At 36.8% G+C, this 21,491-nt stretch overlaps 2 protein-coding genes across 3 annotated transcripts in view; both read right to left on the bottom strand.

The window, feature by feature from the left end:
- Positions 1-3,705: 3,705 nt before the first annotated feature.
- The window catches only part of LOC117326603, a 36,348-nt gene continuing 18,562 nt past the window's right edge, over positions 3,706-21,491 (bottom strand). The window contains exons 9-12 of the mRNA XM_033883360.1: positions 20,380-20,600; positions 14,896-14,961; positions 13,895-14,032; positions 3,706-4,158 (exon numbers count right to left, since the gene is read on the bottom strand). Coding sequence (XP_033739251.1) covers positions 3,843-4,158; positions 13,895-14,032; positions 14,896-14,961; positions 20,380-20,600 — 741 coding nt within the window. The 3' untranslated portion in view covers positions 3,706-3,842. The remainder of the gene's footprint in view (positions 4,159-13,894; positions 14,033-14,895; positions 14,962-20,379; positions 20,601-21,491) is intronic.
- On the bottom strand, positions 7,770-11,768 carry LOC117326315 (piggyBac transposable element-derived protein 4-like). Of its 2 annotated transcripts, XM_033883012.1 has the most exons (5): positions 11,194-11,768; positions 10,349-10,656; positions 9,529-9,777; positions 8,843-9,077; positions 7,770-8,812 (listed from the first exon to the last, which is right to left on the bottom strand). In XM_033883012.1, the coding sequence occupies exons 1-5, from the start codon at positions 11,751-11,753 to the stop codon at positions 8,464-8,466; spliced, it is 1,701 nt and encodes a 566-aa protein (XP_033738903.1). In that variant the 5' UTR covers positions 11,754-11,768; the 3' UTR covers positions 7,770-8,463. The 2 variants fall into 2 exon arrangements, with proteins under 2 accessions (XP_033738903.1, XP_033738901.1); XM_033883010.1 differs by having other exon boundaries at positions 7,770-9,077.

Raw genomic sequence — 21,491 nt, 5'->3', positions numbered from 1 at the left:
GAAGATCATTCAATGGTGGGCGCCAAGATCCCTCTGGGATCTCTTGTTAAAGAATAAAAAGTTGATGCCAAATGGAAGGACTGACGATGGAAACTGCAACACGTACAGCTGAAGCTGATTTTTCCTTAAGGCAGATGAGATAATAACTGACTGAAACGTTTGTTCAATTGAATAACCTTGACCTACCTTTAAGTTCACACTGGTAAATTGTATCAAATTCTTGATTAAAAACATAATAAACAATAATAATTATGATAAAAGTCTTTATTTATACTTGATAACAAAATGAGTGAGAGACTCGATCATCTTAATTTTGGTTAAGTAGTTGTCATGAAATATACAGAATTCACAAATTTTACATATCACAAAGAATCGCAAAAGAAAATTGCCATACATAAGTATAAGAAAATATGAGTCCATAAAAATGGAAGTTTCATTTCTGACATCTTCAGGTAAAACATTCTATGTATAGATGGACTCTGGTAAATAAACGATCTGTTAAAGATTTTTGGGTCACCTGATGAAGTGTCAATTGACTTATTTTGATTGTCCTTTGTTCTTGTCCGGCAACACTTCTTGCAGATATACACAGTGTGGACAGTTAAAAATAAAATGGAACTCATTCTCTACTTGGGTTTTGATGCAAAAACGACAAATCCTATTTACTATGGTAACATTACGGTACCGACTCTATAAGTTTACATGTACTTGTACAAATATTTTTTTTATGTACTTATTATGAAGACTATATCAATCTAAAGAATTTTCCAAACATGTTGAAAAAAAACATTGGAATGACATATTGCATCGATTTATGAAAGAATTTTCCATTCTATGAAAGAATTGTTCAAACATGTTAGAAAAAACATTGGAATGATATAGATCTATTGCATCGATCAATGAAATAATTTTCCAAACATGTTGAAAAAAACATTGGAATAACAAAAAAATTGCATCGATCTATGAAAGAATTTTCCAAAATGTTGAAAAAATGAATATTTTCTAAAAAAAAAGACAATTTCACCCCTTGGCAAGCTTTTTCATTTGACCTGTAATCCTAAACTTGTACACATGAATAAGTTAACGCCAGACATTTTCTACCAATAACATAATCACATGACCTTTGTATAATGAATACTTTTTGAGTGAAGGCCATTTTAAACCTTTTAGGTATGACGTCATGGCACTTATATTGGATTTGTGATCCACTTAATAATAGATGACCACTTTGACATACGCCATATAAGGTTAGAGAAATGCCATTGACAAAACTCTTACCAGTTTGTAGGCCAAACATGTCTTTTATACAAAAATAATGTTGATAATGATGACAAGAGTTTTCAAAGACCTAATTTAGAGACCTGTGTACTGAATCTGTATCACTCATCATATCTCAACACAAAATATTTGTAGTAAACCACCAACTCTAGTACAGTGTAGTGCAGATTGTATTTAAAGTAGATATACTAAAAGAATGTTGATAATGATGACAACAGTTTTCATTGGTGTAATTAAGAGACCTTTGTATCTCTCATCAAATCTCAAAACAAACAAGAATTCCATGGAAGTAGATGTGTCGCCTGCGCAGCAATCAAACTGATCTACTCCTGAAATCAGAAGAAGTTTCATGCAAAATTTAAGTGCATGGTTTTCATACAGAAACCAGTAAGCGCTATATGATGTTTTAGGTTAATAGACCCCACGGGAACTAGACAGATTTTCTATTTATTTACAGCGACCTTAACCTTCGAACCTGAAAAGCAATTCCATTCAAGCACTTCTGATAAGGAAGCACTTCACAAAGTTTGAGTTTGATTGGCCCAATGGAACTCGAGTTAACACATGGAAATCAATTTTCTATTAACAGCATTAGTAACCTTGACCTTTGACCTTTTAACATCAAACCTGAAAGCAATCAAAAGTAAGCACTTCCTGTAAGAAAGCAATGCATCAAGTTTCCGTTTCCAAGGGATCTCAAGTTATCGCAAGCAAACCTATTTTCCATTTATAGTAACAATGACCTTTGAACCTGAAAAACAATCTAAGCAAGCACTTTTGGTAAAGAAGCACCGTATGAAGTTTGAGCCTGATTGGCTAAGGAAAACTCGAGTTATCAGATGGAAACAAATTTCTATTTATATAACAGTGACCTTGACATTTTTCCTTCAAACCTGAAAAGCAAACCCAAGCAAAGAGTTTTGATAAGAAAATACTTACAAAGTTTGACTTTGATTGGCCCACGGGAACTCCAGTTATTGCATTGAAACCAATTTTCTATTAATAATAAGTGACTTTGAACTTTGACCTTCGAACATGATAAGCAATACTAAGCAAGCACTTTTGGTAAGGAAGCACTATACAAAGTTTGAGTTTGATTGGCCCACGGGAACTCCAGTTATCCATGGAAACCAATTTTCTATTGACAGTTAGTGACCTTTGACCTTCAAACCTAAAAAGCAATCCCAAGTAAGCACTTTTGGAAAGTAAGCACTGTATAAAGTTTGAGTTTGATTGGCCCTAGGGAACTAGAGTTATCGCATAGAAACCATTGTGCAGATGCTGCCGGCGCCGCCAACAGTGATACCTATATGTCGCCTTTTTCAGGCGACACAAAAATCAAGTTATTTTATTGTTATCTGACATCGTAAACAAATTCTATATCTACCGTTATAAATAAATACAAATTGCACTACACTGTACTAGATCCAATGGTTCACTAAAAGGCACTCTTGTTCTTATATACAGAAGGCTATACCACACATAAATAATGGTTTATATGTAAAACATGAAATATAAATAATCATACATATATATATATGTCACAGCCAAATGAATAACACAATACGCATTCACTGCTGTTGATCCGTTTATTTTCCCCGACATTGACGAGACAACAAGATAGACACATAAAAAAAAACCCTGAAATATACAGAAAAAACGGCCTCGGTATAATGACAATAACGAGTATTACGGTTCATACCATGAATAAGGAGTTGCGACTCATAATATTCTTTATAGTTGTGTCGAAATCTCCACATATAGTATGTATATATATGAGCAAAGGACCCCAGATCTAGAGGATAGGTCTTGGCTGCTCTCTACCGGCCGACTACGTTTTACCGCGAAAGTATACAAGTTTTATTAACATACAAACGCACTTTTGCACGACATTCTCACCTATGACACCTGGACACAACACTACCAAATATAGACACACACGGACACTACCGACAGGTGGTAACATACTGTATATGGTAATACACATCAACGTACGAACAGTAATGAATACTAAACAGACAAGACACTGACAGTAAACTTTGGACCACGTACATAGGTACTTAGCCATACAAAATAACTAATACCTATATTATATATATATACATTGTATCCCAGTGACATTTATATCAAAATAAATTAGCACAACACGCATTAGCAATGTCATCAGGTAATAATTGTTAATACACTAAATACTTTTTTAGGTCACCTGAGCTATGGTCAAGTGACCTATTCTGATCACTTTCAGACCGCCGTGTGTAAACTTTACATTCACACGACTTCTCAATAACCAGAAAGTTGATGGTACTGATATTGGGCCTGTAGTATGCTGGGATGAAGGGCTACCTAATTTGTTCAAATGGATGACCTTGACCTTCTTTCAAGGTCACAGGGGTCAGATATGATAAAATATGTCATTGTGACCTTTAAGGCCCATGGGTCTCTTGTTTTGTTGTATTTGTTCTATAGTTCATCAACAATTCAAAACAGTAAAGATATCTGACATACACGAACTGTATATATGTTTTGGATAATTTGATATATTATGCTGATGGATGGATAACTAGCTATTCTTTATTATCATCTCCCTTCTGAATTGGACCCTCTTCTTCCTGATCAGAAGTGGCTTCTCCAGAGGAGGAAGGAGGAATCTGGACTAAGTAAGCAGTGACAGGAAAGGTTCCCTCGGGATCTTCTTGGCCAGGTGTCCTGCGCTCTAGCGTCCCATCAAAATCATTGGGAAACCAATACCAGGCTCCTACTGGCCTCCCATCTGTGCCTATTTCTGTGCCCCCATCTGGTCTGAAGACATAGGACATAAAATGCCCAAGTTCACCTTCCGAGGAAGGAGGTCTTATCATGGTGAAGAGAAACAGGAAGTACCTGTAATCAGAAAGTCATCCATTATGAGAAGGCTAAACACTATCAATGACTACACTCTATAATGTTTTCAAACAATTTCCACAGAATGGTCCTAAAAAAAGTATTATTAGTGCTATGAAACCATCTGAAGTTTTGGTCATTTAAGGATCTACATTGTATCAGAGACATATATAGATATATAGATATATATGTCTCTGATTGTATATATTATGGTCTCCACTATATTATTATAGAATCACAATTTTCATTTATGTTCCAGAAATGCTGAAATCAGAGATTCAGACTTTTAATTACCCTTAAAACATGAATGTATTGAAAATGAAAACTGTTCTATAGCAAAAGGCAATATTTGTCCAAATGTGTGACATTTTTTGAATGATTCTAGAGTTAGCTTTGTAAATGTCATCTTACAGATCAGGGAACAACTGGTTTGTTTGTTTGCTGGTTTTATCACTAAATAAACAGAGTGAATTTGAGGTAAAGTCTGATCTTTTAGTAACTGGTTTCAGGGATTTTCCTACAATAGAAATAGGGTCAATTAAAAGGACCCATTCCCCTAAAACATTCTTGTGAAAATTCCCAATTTGCCATTGAAAAATTCCCAATTTTGAAGTCACCTTTGAATGATTAAGTAAGTTTTAGTTTTATCTACAAAGACCTCTACTAAATTACTTTTGAAAAATAAAAAATAGCTATAGATAACAAAATGAAATCAAATATAATATTAAGGCAATATTCATCAAAGAGAAACTGAGATTTGTAATATTTTCACTACATGTATTTTGTTAAAATCCCCAATGTCACAACATATATTTTGCTGTGTAGAAATTCCCAATTCAATGGACCCTGGACCGAGTTGAAAAATTGTAGAAAACCCCTGGGTTTCTACCTCATTGAAAAATACAGGTGTATACATGTACAGAATGTCATGTTCTCCAAACCCGAAGCAGTTTTCTATTTCAGTACATCACTATGGCCCTGTCAATCCAATATGATAATTTATGTTAATCCAGGGCTTTTTTTCACTACTTTGGGAATGGGGCCTATATGACTTTGGGATTGGTAAAAAATGCGCGGCAACAGGTAATTGGGAAAAATGGACATAATGGTAAAAATAACAAGAGGCCCAGAGGGCCTGTATCGCTCATCTGGATTTCATGAGATATGAAACAAAAAAGATGATTAAGTATATTTGTCACTGGTATTGCTATGTCAATATATCATAGGCATTTTATATGGCTACGTGAGGATTTGATGTCAAAAAATGCATTAACTCTTTCCGTACCGTAATTCCGGTCCGGGTTCCGTACCGGAAGTCGTTACTAGGCTCACCCCCGCACATATGTGCAAAATGGCGGATTACTTGTGTGTTTTTCAGATGAGGTGAATCTTCTGCAGTAAAATGCAGGTAATCGTTAACCATTGTGCATATCGGTTGGTCTATTGTTAAAATAGATATATATCTTCATTTTCGCAGCATTATATCTGACTGACAGCTTTCTAACGACTGAAAAATCGGCATGATTTCGTAAACAAACTACGATCTATTGTCTTCACCAAACTTTTACATACGGCCGTTTTGTAGCATTTGGAGGAAAGTAGGATTCTTTATGGTTACACAGCTGGTTGGTTTCCTTAATACATATATTTTTTACTGTGAACAACTTCTTTCAGTGTCTGTGTTTATTCTATATGATAGTTGTTGGTGGTCATGGCGTATTAAATCTGGAAAATAATTACGTATGAGCGACTAGGTTTTGAATTGGACACATGTAGTCAGCACGTGTTTTAGTAACATTCGAAGCATTATACCACAATATCCCGTGTAGTTGTCAGCACATATCAGCATGTTGTATATGCATTTAATGATGAAACACTGTAAAATGTTATTTTAAGATTGTTTAAAAAAACCACACACTAATAATTTTGTAGTATTTAGTACTGTTCAGACAGGTCATTACATATAATAATATGAAGAATGAAGCAGCACGACGTCAGATTCAATTTCAAGAAATTTAAAATGTTTCTATACTAAGCTGATGTTTACACGTAATATTCATGACTCGTGTGATCAGATTGTCAGTTATTGTGCTGTATATATATATATATATATATATATATATACTGTACATGTATTGGTATACAAACTGTAACACAAACAAACAGTATATTTTAAGTTCAATTAAATGCATCGATACATTGAAAGGTCGCACTCAATAATTAGAAAGTTTGTCTGGAATTTTCAAATCCCAAGCTCGCCAGTCTCAAGTGGTCATTGTGTTTCCTTTTCTGTTACAGAAGTTATAGTAGAAGTGTTTTCGGTACACATGCATGAAAAGTACATGTAGGAATACAGTTTTCACTGATAAACCTACAATTTATTTTTTTATGTATCCTTTTCAATTTTATTAATTGTATTGCCGAATATAACGAGTCCAACAATGCCAAGTTTTAGTATTTCCATAAATTCTGCGAGTCCTAGCAAATATTTATGTGTACAAACTACACGACGTGGGACTCTTAGATCTGTCACTCACATTTTGATGTTATTGACTGTTGATAACCCTTTGTCATAATTTGCATTGAGATAGACACAGGTTCGATTCCTGTCAGGGCACGAGTGTCCCAGCAGGAATCGAGAGAAACAAGGATCATCAAATATTAGTCCTTCAACGAAACTTTTTGAATGACCCTATATACATTACCCAGTGAATTAATTCTTGTTTTTAATTTTAATGGATGTGAGGAAAACATCACATTATTGACGACAATAAAAATACCAAAGTATTTGTCAGATCTCGTTTATAATACTACATCATAGTAATGCCGACATCATCCATTCATGTTTATAATGAGAGTTTTCTCTGGTCCAAGCAACACACATAGTTATTTTGACAAAGAGATGTCAATTTAACATCAGACAAGTTATGAGTTTATCAAACCATCAAACATCTGGTATACAGCAGGTGTCAGAGGAAACTCGGATTACAGTCTACAGAATGTAATATACATGTGATTATTTTAATGTCTGGAACTACGATTTCTGGTTTATAGGAAGACTACATTGAGAAAGTGAGATGTAATAGTGACTTTGGGGAAATACCCCAAGTTTCCTCTGACCCCAGCACCAGACATAAGACATTTTGACAAACAAATGTCTACATCAGACATTTTTAGCAGTTTCAAAGTTCCAGTAGTTTTATTTTGAAGTTTCACTTTGTCACTTATAGTTATATTTTATGTTTGCACTTATTGGTTAGTGCAATATCTTGGAAAATCATTTCAAAGTTCATTTTTGCAGAAAATTTGTATTCGCATGACACCCAAGACTGCGAGTTCAATTTCTACCAAGGTGTACGCCAATTTCTGAAAAGAAACCTGGTACAAATGTAAACTGGTCATATTACTAAGTATGGTAACAACTCCTGGCATGCTTCAGAAGATTTTCCTCCAGAAAATTTAATTTTACTTTCTTCTTGGAACTCGAAACTGGAAGTCATAATTTATATCATCAAATCAAAGCTGTTGATATGATTGTAAATCATTACAACATACACCAATATGTATGTTAACTAAGTCTATGATTACAAAAAAATGACAAAGCCATGGAATAACAGAACAAGCTTTTATATTCAACATGTTTTTGTTAGTATCATTTGATGAATACCACAAATAAACAATCCAAGAATAACATAACAAATAAACAATGCAAATATTCAAAAATGAACCGGATTATTGTGTGCACCTTATCACAGGAGTGTAGCAATATGGCTTTAAATCTAATCTGCACAATTTTTCTAAATCAATTAAAATTTTAATTAAGAAAAATCTTGTCGCTCCGTTTAATTATTTTAATATGTTGCAAAACTCTATTTTAATATGATTTTTCGGAGAAAAAATTCTCTAAAAAATACTTAAATCTAGAGTTAACTTTATAAAATTGAAAATGACTCTGTATACATGTGATGATATAAATCCTTATACTTATTGACCTCAAAGTACATTTAACAATGAAAATTGGCCTAACTTCTGGTTCAAGTGGTATATAATTGCTTGCTCGGTTATTATAATATCCTGTTTATTATAATATTTTTCTTTGGAAAATAGAATATCATAATAAGCGGTCTCCACTGTAACATGAAAATATTCAACTACAGTACAGTTCAAATACTGTACAAGTTATAAATACTGGATATTGTCATTGATATTGAAAATCATGAATGTGACAAATTTCCAACATTTCAAAATAAATTTACAAACAATCTCAATTATATATGATATATATGTAAGTACAGGTCTTGGTGTCTACTCTTCCTGTGTGACAGGGACTAAATCCTTGTGAAATGGTTCAAAGCACAAAACGCACAGGTTTACCCCACATTGTCGCCATCCAAAACTCGATTCCTTCCTGATTTTCACCTTTCCACACTGGCGACACCTGTTCACCTTTACCTTAACTGGCATATGAGAATAGGAAAGACCTGCCACATCATGCTGTATCACACGTCGTCGTTTTCTGACAGAACGTGTATCACCAATTAACTGTTTACATAGCCTTTCTCTGAATTCCAGCTGGGTAAGATGCTTCACTCTGCCAGTTCTGGTTTTCCTCTGGTGACTTGGAGACTCCTTCATAAGAATGAAAGAATTCACAAGGGCTGTATCAAGCAAGAAGAAGAAAACATACTTCCACCATTTGTAGCACTTTCTGGCACAGGTGTACTGCATACGGAGTTGATCAGCTCTATCCACAGCATTCATATTGTCGCCGTACATTTTCACAACAGAAGGGGCCAGTTGAACTCTCTCACTACCATCTTTATTTTTGCGACGCACCTCATGTAGTGTAGTAGGGTCTGCATTTGTCGACAGAAATGTCACTGGCTTGTTGTCAAACCAGACACTGGCCACCAGGTTTCCTGTAAACACAACATACATCATGTAACTTATATAATAGAGGTATATTAGCTTCATCAGCAGATTATCAATAATTATTTTACTATGAAGTGATAAACCAATGTATTAATTACAATTATAATAGACGCAGCCGACATAAATTGCCGCTACATTTATATAGCAGTACATATATTTGAATCAAGTTATTCAAGAATAATTTCAAATAGATTACAGTATGGTTTATGATATGAATGCAACTTGCACAATACAGTAACCTGAGGGATATTGTATTAAATAAAGTAATATTGATAATATATCCCAGTACTGTATAATGTATTTAACTTGTAGGTACTAATTTGCTACATTTTCACAAGTTACTTTACAGACATAATAATATTTATTATCCGAGCAAACACAAATTGAATAAGCAATAAGTTGAAACCAATCTGAATATTCCTGGCACTTTATAATTACCTGATTGCAGCATTGTGAAGTCTCCCTTTTTTTTAACATTCTCCTTACTGATACCAGACGGGAACCCCTTTCTATTGATTCGACATGTTCCACATGCATAGAGACCATCCTTTAGCAAGTCAGAAAACAGCTGGGGACTGGAGAAGAAATTGTCAACATATACGTGGCGACTGCTACCAACAATGTCTCTGGACAGATCGGTCACAACTCGAGCAGCAAGTCCAACTTCTCTCTTGCCTTGTTCATTTCCTGAAAATGGTTGGTAAAATGCCTTTATTGGTACATGTATAATATAATATAAACTTTATTTATTTTACAACAATTGCGAAACAAGTTAATAACTGATATTAATCACTATTGTTGGCCCAGATGGAAGCGCGCGAGGGGTCTTACTGTGGGAGGAAACCGGAGTACCCGGGGAAAACCCACGTGGTCGGGCAGGTGACCCCATACCTTTTCACGTCTGATCTTGGAATCGAACCCCGGCCGCATAGGTGAAAGGCCAGTGTGTTACCACTGAGCCACCCGACCACCATGGTACTTGTACTGTACAATGTATCTAGGTATTATGTTATAACTGACAATGTTCAGTGTTATATAATTTTGGTAAAATAATAAGACTCTCAAATTAATTTGCATGATGATCTTGAGTCAATGTATAAGACAATATATGTCAATATGTTTTATTCCTGAATAATTAAGATTTAAGTCATTAAACAATTACAAAATATAGTGAAGTGGAGTTTTATTTATGATGGATGCAACAGAGGCATATCTATCGGACTGGAGCAACATGGAACATCATGCTGAATAAACATACCTGCTCTTCCGGTGTAAATCTGGAGTTTGTCGACATAGCCATTGGTGGAATCCGCCCGCTCCCACACCTTGATCCCAAACTTAACCGGCTTGGCTGGCATATACTGCTTAAAACTAAGCCTCCCCTTGTATGCAATCATAGCCTCATCTATAGCACAGTCCTGGTGTAACATGTACTGGGATGCTATAGTGCCTTGGATGGTATCTAAGACTGGCCTGACATGATGGAGCTTGTCGTGACCGTCGCTGCCTTTGGGGGGATTTGTCGTGGAGTCATTCAGATGAAAATACTGTGCGAGTTTCTCAAATCTACAAGTCAAGACACCCGAAACTGTAGGACAAACCTTAGAAATGTCTTGGTTTAAAAACAAAAGAATAAAAGAAACTACAAAATATATACTATAAATTGATAAATTCACCATTTGTCATCTAGTTCGAAAAAATTATTACAGCAAGTGTTAAATACTTGGTCATTTTCCACATTTAAATCTGTACCCAGCATATAGGCCTATAGATTTTACTTTTATAACTGATTAAATTCACAAAATTAAGTTAAAATTTGAATAAGAATTTTATAACTTTGCTTTAACATTTTAGATGTTTGTTTGTAAACATCCTAGTCAAGAAATAATTACAAGTTGTTTCCACTTCAAGTAGGATAGGCTATTTACCACATAAGTTACATAACTAAATGATTAACTTGAAAAGAAATATGGTCACAATTTCAACCATTAGGGCTCCAATGAAGTTTATATTGCTCATCACTAAAACAAAATACTGTCATACATGTAGAGTCTACATTTGTACTGTACATTTTGTAAATTAAATACAAGTAATTTGATTTACCTGAGTCTGGTCATTATGGTAGGCAAAGATGTTTGAAACATCCAATCAGATGACCAGTACATCTTTGCAGTTGGCAGGTCCAGCAGTGACATAAAAATCACAATCCCCAAGAAGGTCTTGATCTCGGTGGGCGAAGTTGCCTGCCACGAGCTGTCTGCCTTTTCCCGGATCCGCTTAGCAGCATAGGTGTTGGTCTGCTGGGCTAGCTTGTCGTACAAGGATTCAGGGAAAATCAGGTGAAAGAAATCCAGCTCTTTCTTCTCAGCATCCAGTGCGGTAGTAGGGCCAGCTATATCCTCGAAATCCTTCACACGTATAGGTTTCAGATCAGCTGTCCAGCGGCGATCGTTGTGGGCGTGTCCAGCATCTCCACCTCCGCGGTCTACGAGGCCCGCTAGCGGGATGATATCGGCGAGTGGAATGTCATCATCACTCTCAGAGTCCAGCTCAGACAATTCCAGATCGGATCCACCGATATTGTTGTCTAATTCTTGGGTCCCAGCCCCTTCTTCATCGTCTGATTCAGTATCAGCATTCACAGTCAATGCACTCGCGGCCATGTTGTTTACATTGGTGATGACATTCCATAACATTTCCCGGGAAATTCGAACAAATTGGGTCACATGACGAAAATTGTGTACTTTTCGCTTATCAAAATCTTTGTTATGAACCGAGGGATTCATTTTTTTGTGTAAATTTATTGGATAATTCATCTGTCGTCTGCTACAGCCAGCTAATCATAAATTAGATAACATAACATCCCTTGTCGTGTGTATACGACAACGGGGATGAGACGTCACATTTTCCTGTCGTCTGTATACGACAACGGGGACCAGGAAGCACATTTTTCTGTCGTCTGTATACGACAACGGTACGGAAAGAGTTAATCCATGAAATAAAATTAACTTTTGGCACAACCCCATAGGGATGCTACCACACAAATGTGAGTGATATCCATTGCTTAGTTTCAGAAAAGAAGTTGTTTAAACCAATTGACCCCTTTTGACCCCGCCTTCTGCACACCGGGGGGAGTGGGGGTCAGTTCCTTCCTTTATAAAATTTTGAATCCCTACCCAAAAGGATGCTACCAGGCAAATATGAGCGATATCCCTTGCTTGGTTTCAGAGAAGAAGTTGTTCATATCAATTCAGCCAAATTGACCCCTCTTGGCCCCGCCCCTCAGGCCCCCGGGGGGTCAGCCTCACCATTTGTACAATTTTGAATGCCCACCCAATAGTGATGCTACCAGGCAAATAAGAGCAATATTCATTGCTTGGTTTCAGAGAAGAAGTCGTTAATATCAATATAGACCAATTGACCACATTTGGCCCCGCCCCTCAGGCCCCTAGGGGGTCAGCTCCATCATTTGTACAGTTTTTAATCCCCACCCAATAGTGATGCTACCAAGCAAATATGAGTGATATCCATCGCTTCGTTTCAGAGAAGAAGTCGTTTATATTAAGAGAGGAAAATTGACCCCTTTTGGCCCCACCCCTCAGACCCCTTGGGGGTCAGCCCCACCATTTGTACAATTTTGAATCTCACTCCATAGGGATGCTACCAGGTAAATATGAGTGATATCCATTGCTTAGTTTCAGAGCAGAAGTCGTTTATATCAATTCTGTAAAACTGACCCCTTTTGGCCCCGCCCCTCAGACCCCAGGGGGTCAGCCCCGTCATTTGTACAATTTCGAATTCCTACCCCAAGGTGATGCTACCAGTAAAACATGAGAGATATCCATTGATTGGTTCCAGAGAAGAAGTCAATTATATGAATATAGCCAGATTGACCACATTTGGCCCCACCCCTCAGGCCCCTGGGGGGGGGGGGGGGTCAGTCCCATCATTTGTACAATTTTAAATCCCAACCCCATAGTGATGTTACCAGGCAAATATGAGTGACAGGCATTGCTTGGTTTCAGAGAAGAAGTCGTTTATATCAATATAGCTAAATTGACCACATTCGGCCCCATCCCTCAGGCCCCTGGGGGGTCAGCCCCATCATTTGTACAATTTTGAATCCCCACCCTATAATGATGCTACCAGGCAAATATGAGCGATGGCCATTGCCTGGTTTCAGAGAAGAAGTCGTTTATATCAATATAGCCAGATTGACCACATTTGGCCCCGCCCCTCAGGCCCCTGGGGGGTCAGCCCCATCATTTGTACAATTCTGAATCCCCACCCCATAGTGATGCTACCAGGCAAATATGAGTGATAGCCATTGCTTGGTTTCAGAGAAGAAGTCGTTTATATCAATAGCGCAAAAATGACCCCTTTTGGCCCCGCCCCAGAGGCCCCCAGGGGGTCAGCCCCATCATTTGTACAATTCTGAGTCCCCTACCCATAGGAATGCTTCTGACCAAATTTGGTCAAATTCTGATGTGTGGTTATGAAGAAGTCAATTGTTGAAGGATGGACGGACGGACGACGGACGCAACGGTATGGCGTAAGCTCACCTTGGTCCTTCGGACCAGGTGAGCAAACAAGTAGACACAAATATGGATCTATGCTATATTTATTTAGACTCTAGAGCATTATCTCCCTTTATCAGGCCAGAATAACCGATAAAAGGTAGACGGGACGGCACCATCCAGATTTTTAAAGACATCATTTTTTTATAGATCATTCGATTGGGAATTTTAACTGGTCGGCCGAATTTCAGCCCCAAATCAACCCCAAAAAAACCCTGTAATCATACCTTTCTCCAAATAGCTCCACAACCTCAGTAAAATTGATGCTTCCTGAGTTGGAAATGAGGTGTCTAAGATGTATGGCGAGGAACATTGGAGGGTTTCCCAATTCAAATTCTACCCTGATGTTTGTACGACTTCCACACCTAAAATCACAGTAAGACAAAATATCTTCAACCAGTAATATCATACTTTAATACACACAAATTTTGAAACAAGAGATCCCAGTGGGATCTTGTGCCCGACATTGAATGATATTGATTGGTTCTATATGTAAGGCTGATCTTTTCTTTTCCCCGTCTTTCCCTTTTCCTCTTTAAAACAAAACAATACGATGAATTGCAGTCCCACACCAGATGTGAAATATATACCAATAATGCAAAATGATAAATTCATAATAAATAAGGTGGAACCACACCCAAAATACATCAAAATGTAGGAGATAGAACCTGGACAAACTTTTTATTCAATGTTGCATTTGCTAGGTCCAAATATAGGAGGATGAATGAGTGACTTTTTATATATAGCACACTGCCTCACTTAGATCGACCCATTATTAGTTTGAGATTCTAGAGGCAAGAAGTGTAGAAGATAAAGTCCGGACCAGGTAACGGAAGTACAGTTGGAAGGACAGACAGGACAGCCGAACACAACACAACAAAACATTTTATTCCCCATCCCAGTTCCTGGTTTGGGGCTAACATGCTGGAGGAGATACTATGTCAACTTACATGCAAAATTTAATGAAGATCTAAGAACATTCTGAAAATAGCAATAACAAAATATGAATGTTAAATTTCAAAATGGCTATACATGTACGTTGATTTGTTTTCCTGATCAGTGTCAAAATTGAGCATGTAGAACATCAGGTCCCTGAACTTCTTTGAAGAAGTTGTTTAAAGGGAAAAGTTGATGCCAGACAGCCAAACAGACACCCTCCAGCTGAACAGACAGACGACGGATGCCGCACCACAGCGTAATTAAGCTGGAAAAATAAATAAAAAAATACCCTGGCTGATTGCATGTCCCATTTGGAAGTGAATAGATTGACCTCAAGGCTTCCTGGAGACCTTCCCTGTAAATATATATAAAAAAAATCATATAACAGGGTGCACAATAATAAGTGAATGAGTATGAAACAACACTAGCTAACTAGCCAAACCAAATTCAATTAAGGTTTGGTTTATTTTGTTTCACGTCCTATAAACGGTCAGGGTCATTTAAGGACATGCCAGGTTTTGGAGGTGGTGGATATGGGGAGCCGTTTTACTATTTATTCCCATTTGGTGATATCACCTATTCGAATAGTTGATATCACTTAAGAACTTTTTTAAGTGATATCACCTATTCGAATAGGGGATATCACCTATTCGTTTCATTAAGTGATATCACCTATTCGAATAGGGGATATCACCAAATGGGAATAAATAGTAAAACGGCGGCCCATAGTGGAAAGCCGGAGTACCCCGAGAACAAGAGGCCCAATGGGTCTGTATCGCTCACCTGGCTCTACAGCAAATTTGCAGTTGATTGAGGTCATTTCTACAGATACTATGCTGATAACAATTTTATTCAAATATCAAGGACCATGTACCACAGCTTAAGCTCACTGGATCTTTGGATAGGTGAGCTAATAAACTGTACAACAATTAATTAATAATTTACATATTCAAAAAGGTCAATTACCCTATTGATATACATCAAAATTATCACTAGCATATACAATATCCACAATATCTGAATTACATATGTATGCAGGAATGCTGATGTGCATGCATATAAATTATAATATGAAATCTAGACAAAAGTAAAATACAGAAAACTTGTAAACACGGCCGATGTGTTCTCCTTTCCTCTTACTAATCTGTATAAATTGAGAAACATCCCTCCAGTGCTTTTGAAACAAGGGAAACTTATCTATGAAATTTGAGATTTGGCGATAATGGCTGTCTGTCGACAATGTTTTCAGATTGGTCCAAAAATGCAATACAATGGACCAAGGAGAACCTACATATGAAATTTGAGAAAGATCCCTTCAGTACTTCCTCAGAAATAGCAATAACAAACTTCAATTGTCAAAATCCAAGATGGCTGCCTGTCGGCCATGTTGTTTACCTATCAGTCCCAAAATGCAATATGCATAACTATAGGCACCAAAGGGAACCTACATATGAAAAGATGGCTGCCTGTCGGCCATGTTGTTTTCCGATCGGTCCCAAAATGCAATATGCATAACTAGGCACCAAGGGGAACCTAGGTATGAAATTTGAGAAAGATCCCATCAGCACTTTCTCAGAAATAGCGATAACAAGAATTGTTTACGGACGGACAGACGGACCACGGACCACGGACGCAGGGCGGTTTGAATAGCCCACCATCTGATGATGGTGGGCTAAAAATACAAGATGGCTGCCTGTTGGCCAGGTTGTTTTCTGACTGGTCTCAAAATCCAATATGCATAACTAGGCACAGAGGGCAACCTACAAATGAAATTTGAGAAAGATCGTTTCAGCACTTTCTGAGAAATAGAGATAACAAACTTCAATTGTCAAAATACAAGATGGCTGCTTGTCGGCCATGTTTTTTTCCGATTGGTCTCAAAATGCAATCAGCATAACTAGGAACTAAGGGGAACATATATATGAAATTTGAGAAAGATCCCTTCAGCACTTTCTGAGAAATAGCGATAACAAGAATTGTTTATGGACGGATGGGACGGAGGGACGGACTGACGACGGACCACGGACGCAGGGCGATTTGAATAGCCCACCATCATCAGATGGTGGGCTAAAAATCCAAGATGGCTGCTTGTTGGCCATGCTGTTTTCCGATTGGTCTCAAAATGCAATATGCATAACTAGGAACCAAGGGAAACCTACATATTATGAAATTTGAAAAGATTCCCTCTGTACTTTCTGAGAAGTAGCGATAACAAGAATTGTTTAAGGACGGACGGACGGACCAAGGACCACAGACGAAGGGCAATTTGAATAGCCCACCATCATAATCAGGTGGGCTAACAAATCTTTGCCATTACAGTGGAACTCGAACTCGGATAACTTGAATACCCCGCTTAACTCGAAGTACATCGTCGGTCCCAGCCGAATTCTCTCTTTATCTTAGTAAAAAAAACTCGGAAAACTCGAATTCGGATAACTCGAAAAACTCGGATAATACGAAGTGAAAATTCGGTCCCAACAATAAAAATCCTATTTGAAATGAACGAATAACTCGAAGTATAATTTTCGTCGATCGGTGGTAAACGCCGACATTTTTTAAGAGCTAAATTCCGTTTGTAATACTGAACATATCGGCACTACTAACCTACATGCTATTATAAGTGTTTCATAAATTCGTAAAAGAAATTGTCGGTTGAATCTTATAACAACAAGTATTGGTGATAAAAAGTACTGCTTTTCTTACATCAGGTACAATGTAATTTCCTAAGGCGGTCGCCAATATTAGTACACACGATAGTCAACAACTCATCTACCCGCTCACTCAAGCGGAACTAATCTCTGACACACCGGTAGATCTACCCGGCTGATGTTTTTACAGGTGTAGAAATGAAACAGTCACCGGCGCCTATTAAATCTTTAAACTGCTGAAACAATAGCGTAATTACTGCCGAGGTGTTCAGAGTACAATTGTAACGGTCAGTGCTGTCTGTTAAATCGGATAAAACGCCAACTCAGTCACAGTAACATTTTATACGCACATGTGCAGCCCAACTTCCGGTGCTAATACACATGGAAATGGCGTGGTTATCAATTAAAAGTAAGTAGGCCGATCAAACAGTATTTTATATGTCCAATAAAATGCAGTGGTTCGGTTACGTTTTGCATGCAATCTGTGTTAAACTTAAACGGTTATTTGATTTGACATGAATAACTTGTTATTTTGTCGAATTCCGTTTTATCGTTTACCTTTTGCAAACATGACTTGCACATCAGATCGTTATTGAAGTGACTAAGTGAAAGAAACTTTATTGTGACTGTATATCGGCAAAACTACACCAAATTACAAGTGACATAACGAAACATTACATATATATTTACATGTATTGACCAATCTTCACACTAAACTGATGAGCGACAGAGCGGAGTTATAATGATTATATAATACATTGACAAATATTGACCAAACTTTTAACCAAAAATGATAACTCGCTTAATTCGAATACTCGGATAACTCGAAGTTTTTTCGTGGTCCCGCCGACTTCGAGTTAACGAAGTTCCACTGTATATATACTATTACGTATATAACTTTTATCAGCATTATACAGAACACAACCATGTGTCATCCACAAAGACAATTTTTTGCATTATGCCAGTTTGGGTTTAACATAGCCTACCTTATAAACTTGGCAAATAAAGAAAGATTATCAAGGTTTAAAACATTGGTAGCTATGTCAGGCTTTAGAGAAATGTAGTAAGTGAGGGATCAAATGTTGAAGTCGGATGTCTGCTTAGGATCATCCATGCTTTGACCAAAATCTGTTATGGTTCAGTGATTTTGTGTGATGTTCACAACATATGGTGGTCATGTCTCTAAGAACGGTGTTAGGAACATCATTGTGTACGTGCCCACCATTGACTAGATACAGTATTACAATACCGGTGCAAAGAACTTGTTACAAGTTGTATATCGTCGAATGGTGTGAGCTGGGATGGCTTTCTATTCCTAATTCAAAGAGAATGGCGACTGGAGCTAAAAATTTATTCAATTCATTCATCTTTTTTTAAAATACATGCAAAAAGTTTATACATAAGTATAAGTTATTTACAGCTTGTGACTGTATAGGCTCGATTTTGCATGACCAACCTTTAATTAATTCCCCTTTCTACCATCCAAGTGAGGCACTCACTGTGGACTCAATATATTGTTTTTAGCAGAACTGTTGAAAAGATATATAATATATAGAGGATATTGAATGGTTTCCCGTTAAATATAACATATCTTTCACGAGTATGACAGAATATCAATATTTTCATGAGTGGGAAGTACTAGTGAAAAATATCGAAATTTTCTCTCATACAAGTAAAATATGTTATATTTAACGGAAAAACAATTCAATTTTCTTTTTATTGCATTACATAACTTCAAAACAAAATTAAAAACATCGAAAAATCATAAGTGTCAAAAAGTGCGGGAATCAGTAATGACGTCATCTCTTTGTGACGTTACTTCACGTCAATTTGATGGCGCCATTTTGAAAGGACTGATCAATGCAATTTAAGCGTTTTCTACTGTTATAGGAGAATCTGTGCAAAAATAGCTTATGTCAATTGCAAGTGAGTATTTAGTCAAAAACTATTCTGAAAATTTCAGAAATACAGCAAGTTATGCATAACAATTTATCTATCTCCACTTCGATAGGAAAAAACCGGCTAGTTTCAACCAGTTGAATATAAAGATCCGCTATGATGGGTCAAAAACGGAGAGCTTATATTTTCACTGCAAAACTTATATTTCCACTTCAAAATCTTATATTTTCACTGCTCATCGCTGCGGTGAAAATATAAGTTTTATTAGTTTAAATTAATTTATTGTAGATTGATCATTGCATTGTAAGGAGTAGTTAAGCCTCTTGTGTTAATATATTGAATTGTCTGATCAGGATGTGATATATAAATGGAATGAATTTCTATGTTTTATATACATGTAAATGTATGTAGAAATTGCATAACTTGAAAGTTAACATTTACGAATGTAGTGTTACAGATAGGTCAGAATGAAATAATTGTCTGCGGTGGCTTACTGGTTAAAGTGTCCTGACACTTTATCACTAGCCCTCCACCTCTGGGTTGTTATTTCGAAACCTACGTGGGACAGTTGCCAAGTACTGATTGTAGGTCGGTGGTTTTTCTCGGGTACTCCGGCTTTCCTCAACAACCTGGCACGTCCTTAAATCACCCTGGCTGTTAATAGGACATTAAACAAAAACAAACCAAACAAGAGGCCCGATGGGCCTGTATCGCTCACCTGGCTCTACTATGTTGATTACCTCTTTATTCAAATATCATAGTAAGCTAGTTTTATTCGTATTAATAAATTTTCTAGTCCTACATTCCAGCATTCTATTGGCCTAATATCAGGTCTTGCAGGCTCTTGGCTATCGCAAAATTATTGTTTACAGATTTAAGCCGATTTCATCCCTGTGACCTTGAATGAAGGTCAAGGTCATTTATTTGAACAAACTTTGTAGCCCTTCACCCCAGCATGCTACAGGCCCAATATCAAGTCCCTGGGCCTCTTGGTTATTTCACCTTCGGGCAGGTGAGCTAAAAAACCAAAGTGACTTGAATGAGCTACAAGAAGTTTGACATAATTTAATCCTGTCTTTTCACTGATTTTTATGCACCCAGATGAAGAATGTTTAAGCTATAATCTGTATATTTCTGCTAAACATGATTACAAAATATGTTCACAGCTTTACATCTTATTGTCACTAGATGTCGCTGCAGAGATGACATGATAAATATAAACTTACGGATTAAATTCATTCAGCAATATTTCAGTGAGATTTTGTGATATAGATATCCAATCTTCACATTCACAGCATAATGATGTAAACCAATGATGTAGCTGTCCTTCTAGTAATGTCCTTATTTGTAAATATTCATTGCTGTACATGTTAAGTCTGGGTACCAGCACATGCTTTGCTTCAGGGAATCGCTCTTCCTCACAAAGAAGTAGTGCTCTCCAAAGAAGCTGTAAGGTGAATCAATGTCAATCAATTCTTATCACTAAAATTACATCAATAACTTCAACAGAAGCCTGCTGCAACTGTTAACCAATGGCTAAATAATACACCGGCTATCTATCATTTAACCATGGCATTTACACATGAAAGGCTATTTTTCTCATATCACAAACGAATTGCTGGCAATTAACTCAACCATCAATTTTCTTCATTTTACTTTTTTTAATTCCTTTATTTGAGGTTCGTTTTTACCATTATTTTAATGACAAATGACAAACCTGCACTGTTTAGTAACAATAATCCTGTGCAGCAAATGGAGTGATATTTTGGCTTAAATTAAATGTCCAATCGTTAAATCCTATCTTGCTGGTACAATACATGTATTTACAGAATACATATATATAATTGCAATTAAGTCCAACATTTCAAACCTTACACCACCACCAATGACGGCTGACAGATATGAACACAAGCAGGAGATGTTGTAAGAGTTATCTTCCTTGAACGTATAATACTCCACGCATGTGAAATGCTAATGCAAGAAAGATTTTTTTCTTGCATATATCTATCGATCTAACATGGGCAAACTATCCAACACAGTGAGATTTGACAATTATATAACATAGGAATCAAGCTGTACTGAAAGCATTTTTTGATAACCTATATTTAAGAGAGTGAAAAAAGTAAAAACTTTTAAGTTCAATTAGATGATATATTCATTTGTAAACTTTATTTATTTCATAGCAATTGAGAAACAAGTTATTAATTAACTTATAAATATTAATCATGCTTATAGGCCAGGAGGGAAGCATGCGAGGGGTCTTACAGTGAGAGGAAACCGGAGTACCAAGGGAAAACCCATGATGTAGTTGGACTGGTGACCTCACATCTTTTCAAAT

The sequence above is a fragment of the Pecten maximus genome, chromosome 4 (genome assembly GCF_902652985.1).
Source record: "Pecten maximus chromosome 4, xPecMax1.1, whole genome shotgun sequence".
Classification (NCBI taxonomy): Eukaryota; Metazoa; Mollusca; class Bivalvia; order Pectinida; family Pectinidae; genus Pecten; species Pecten maximus.
The sequence above is the reverse complement of the archived record's forward strand: the minus strand, read 5'-3'. Positions and strand labels throughout refer to the sequence as shown.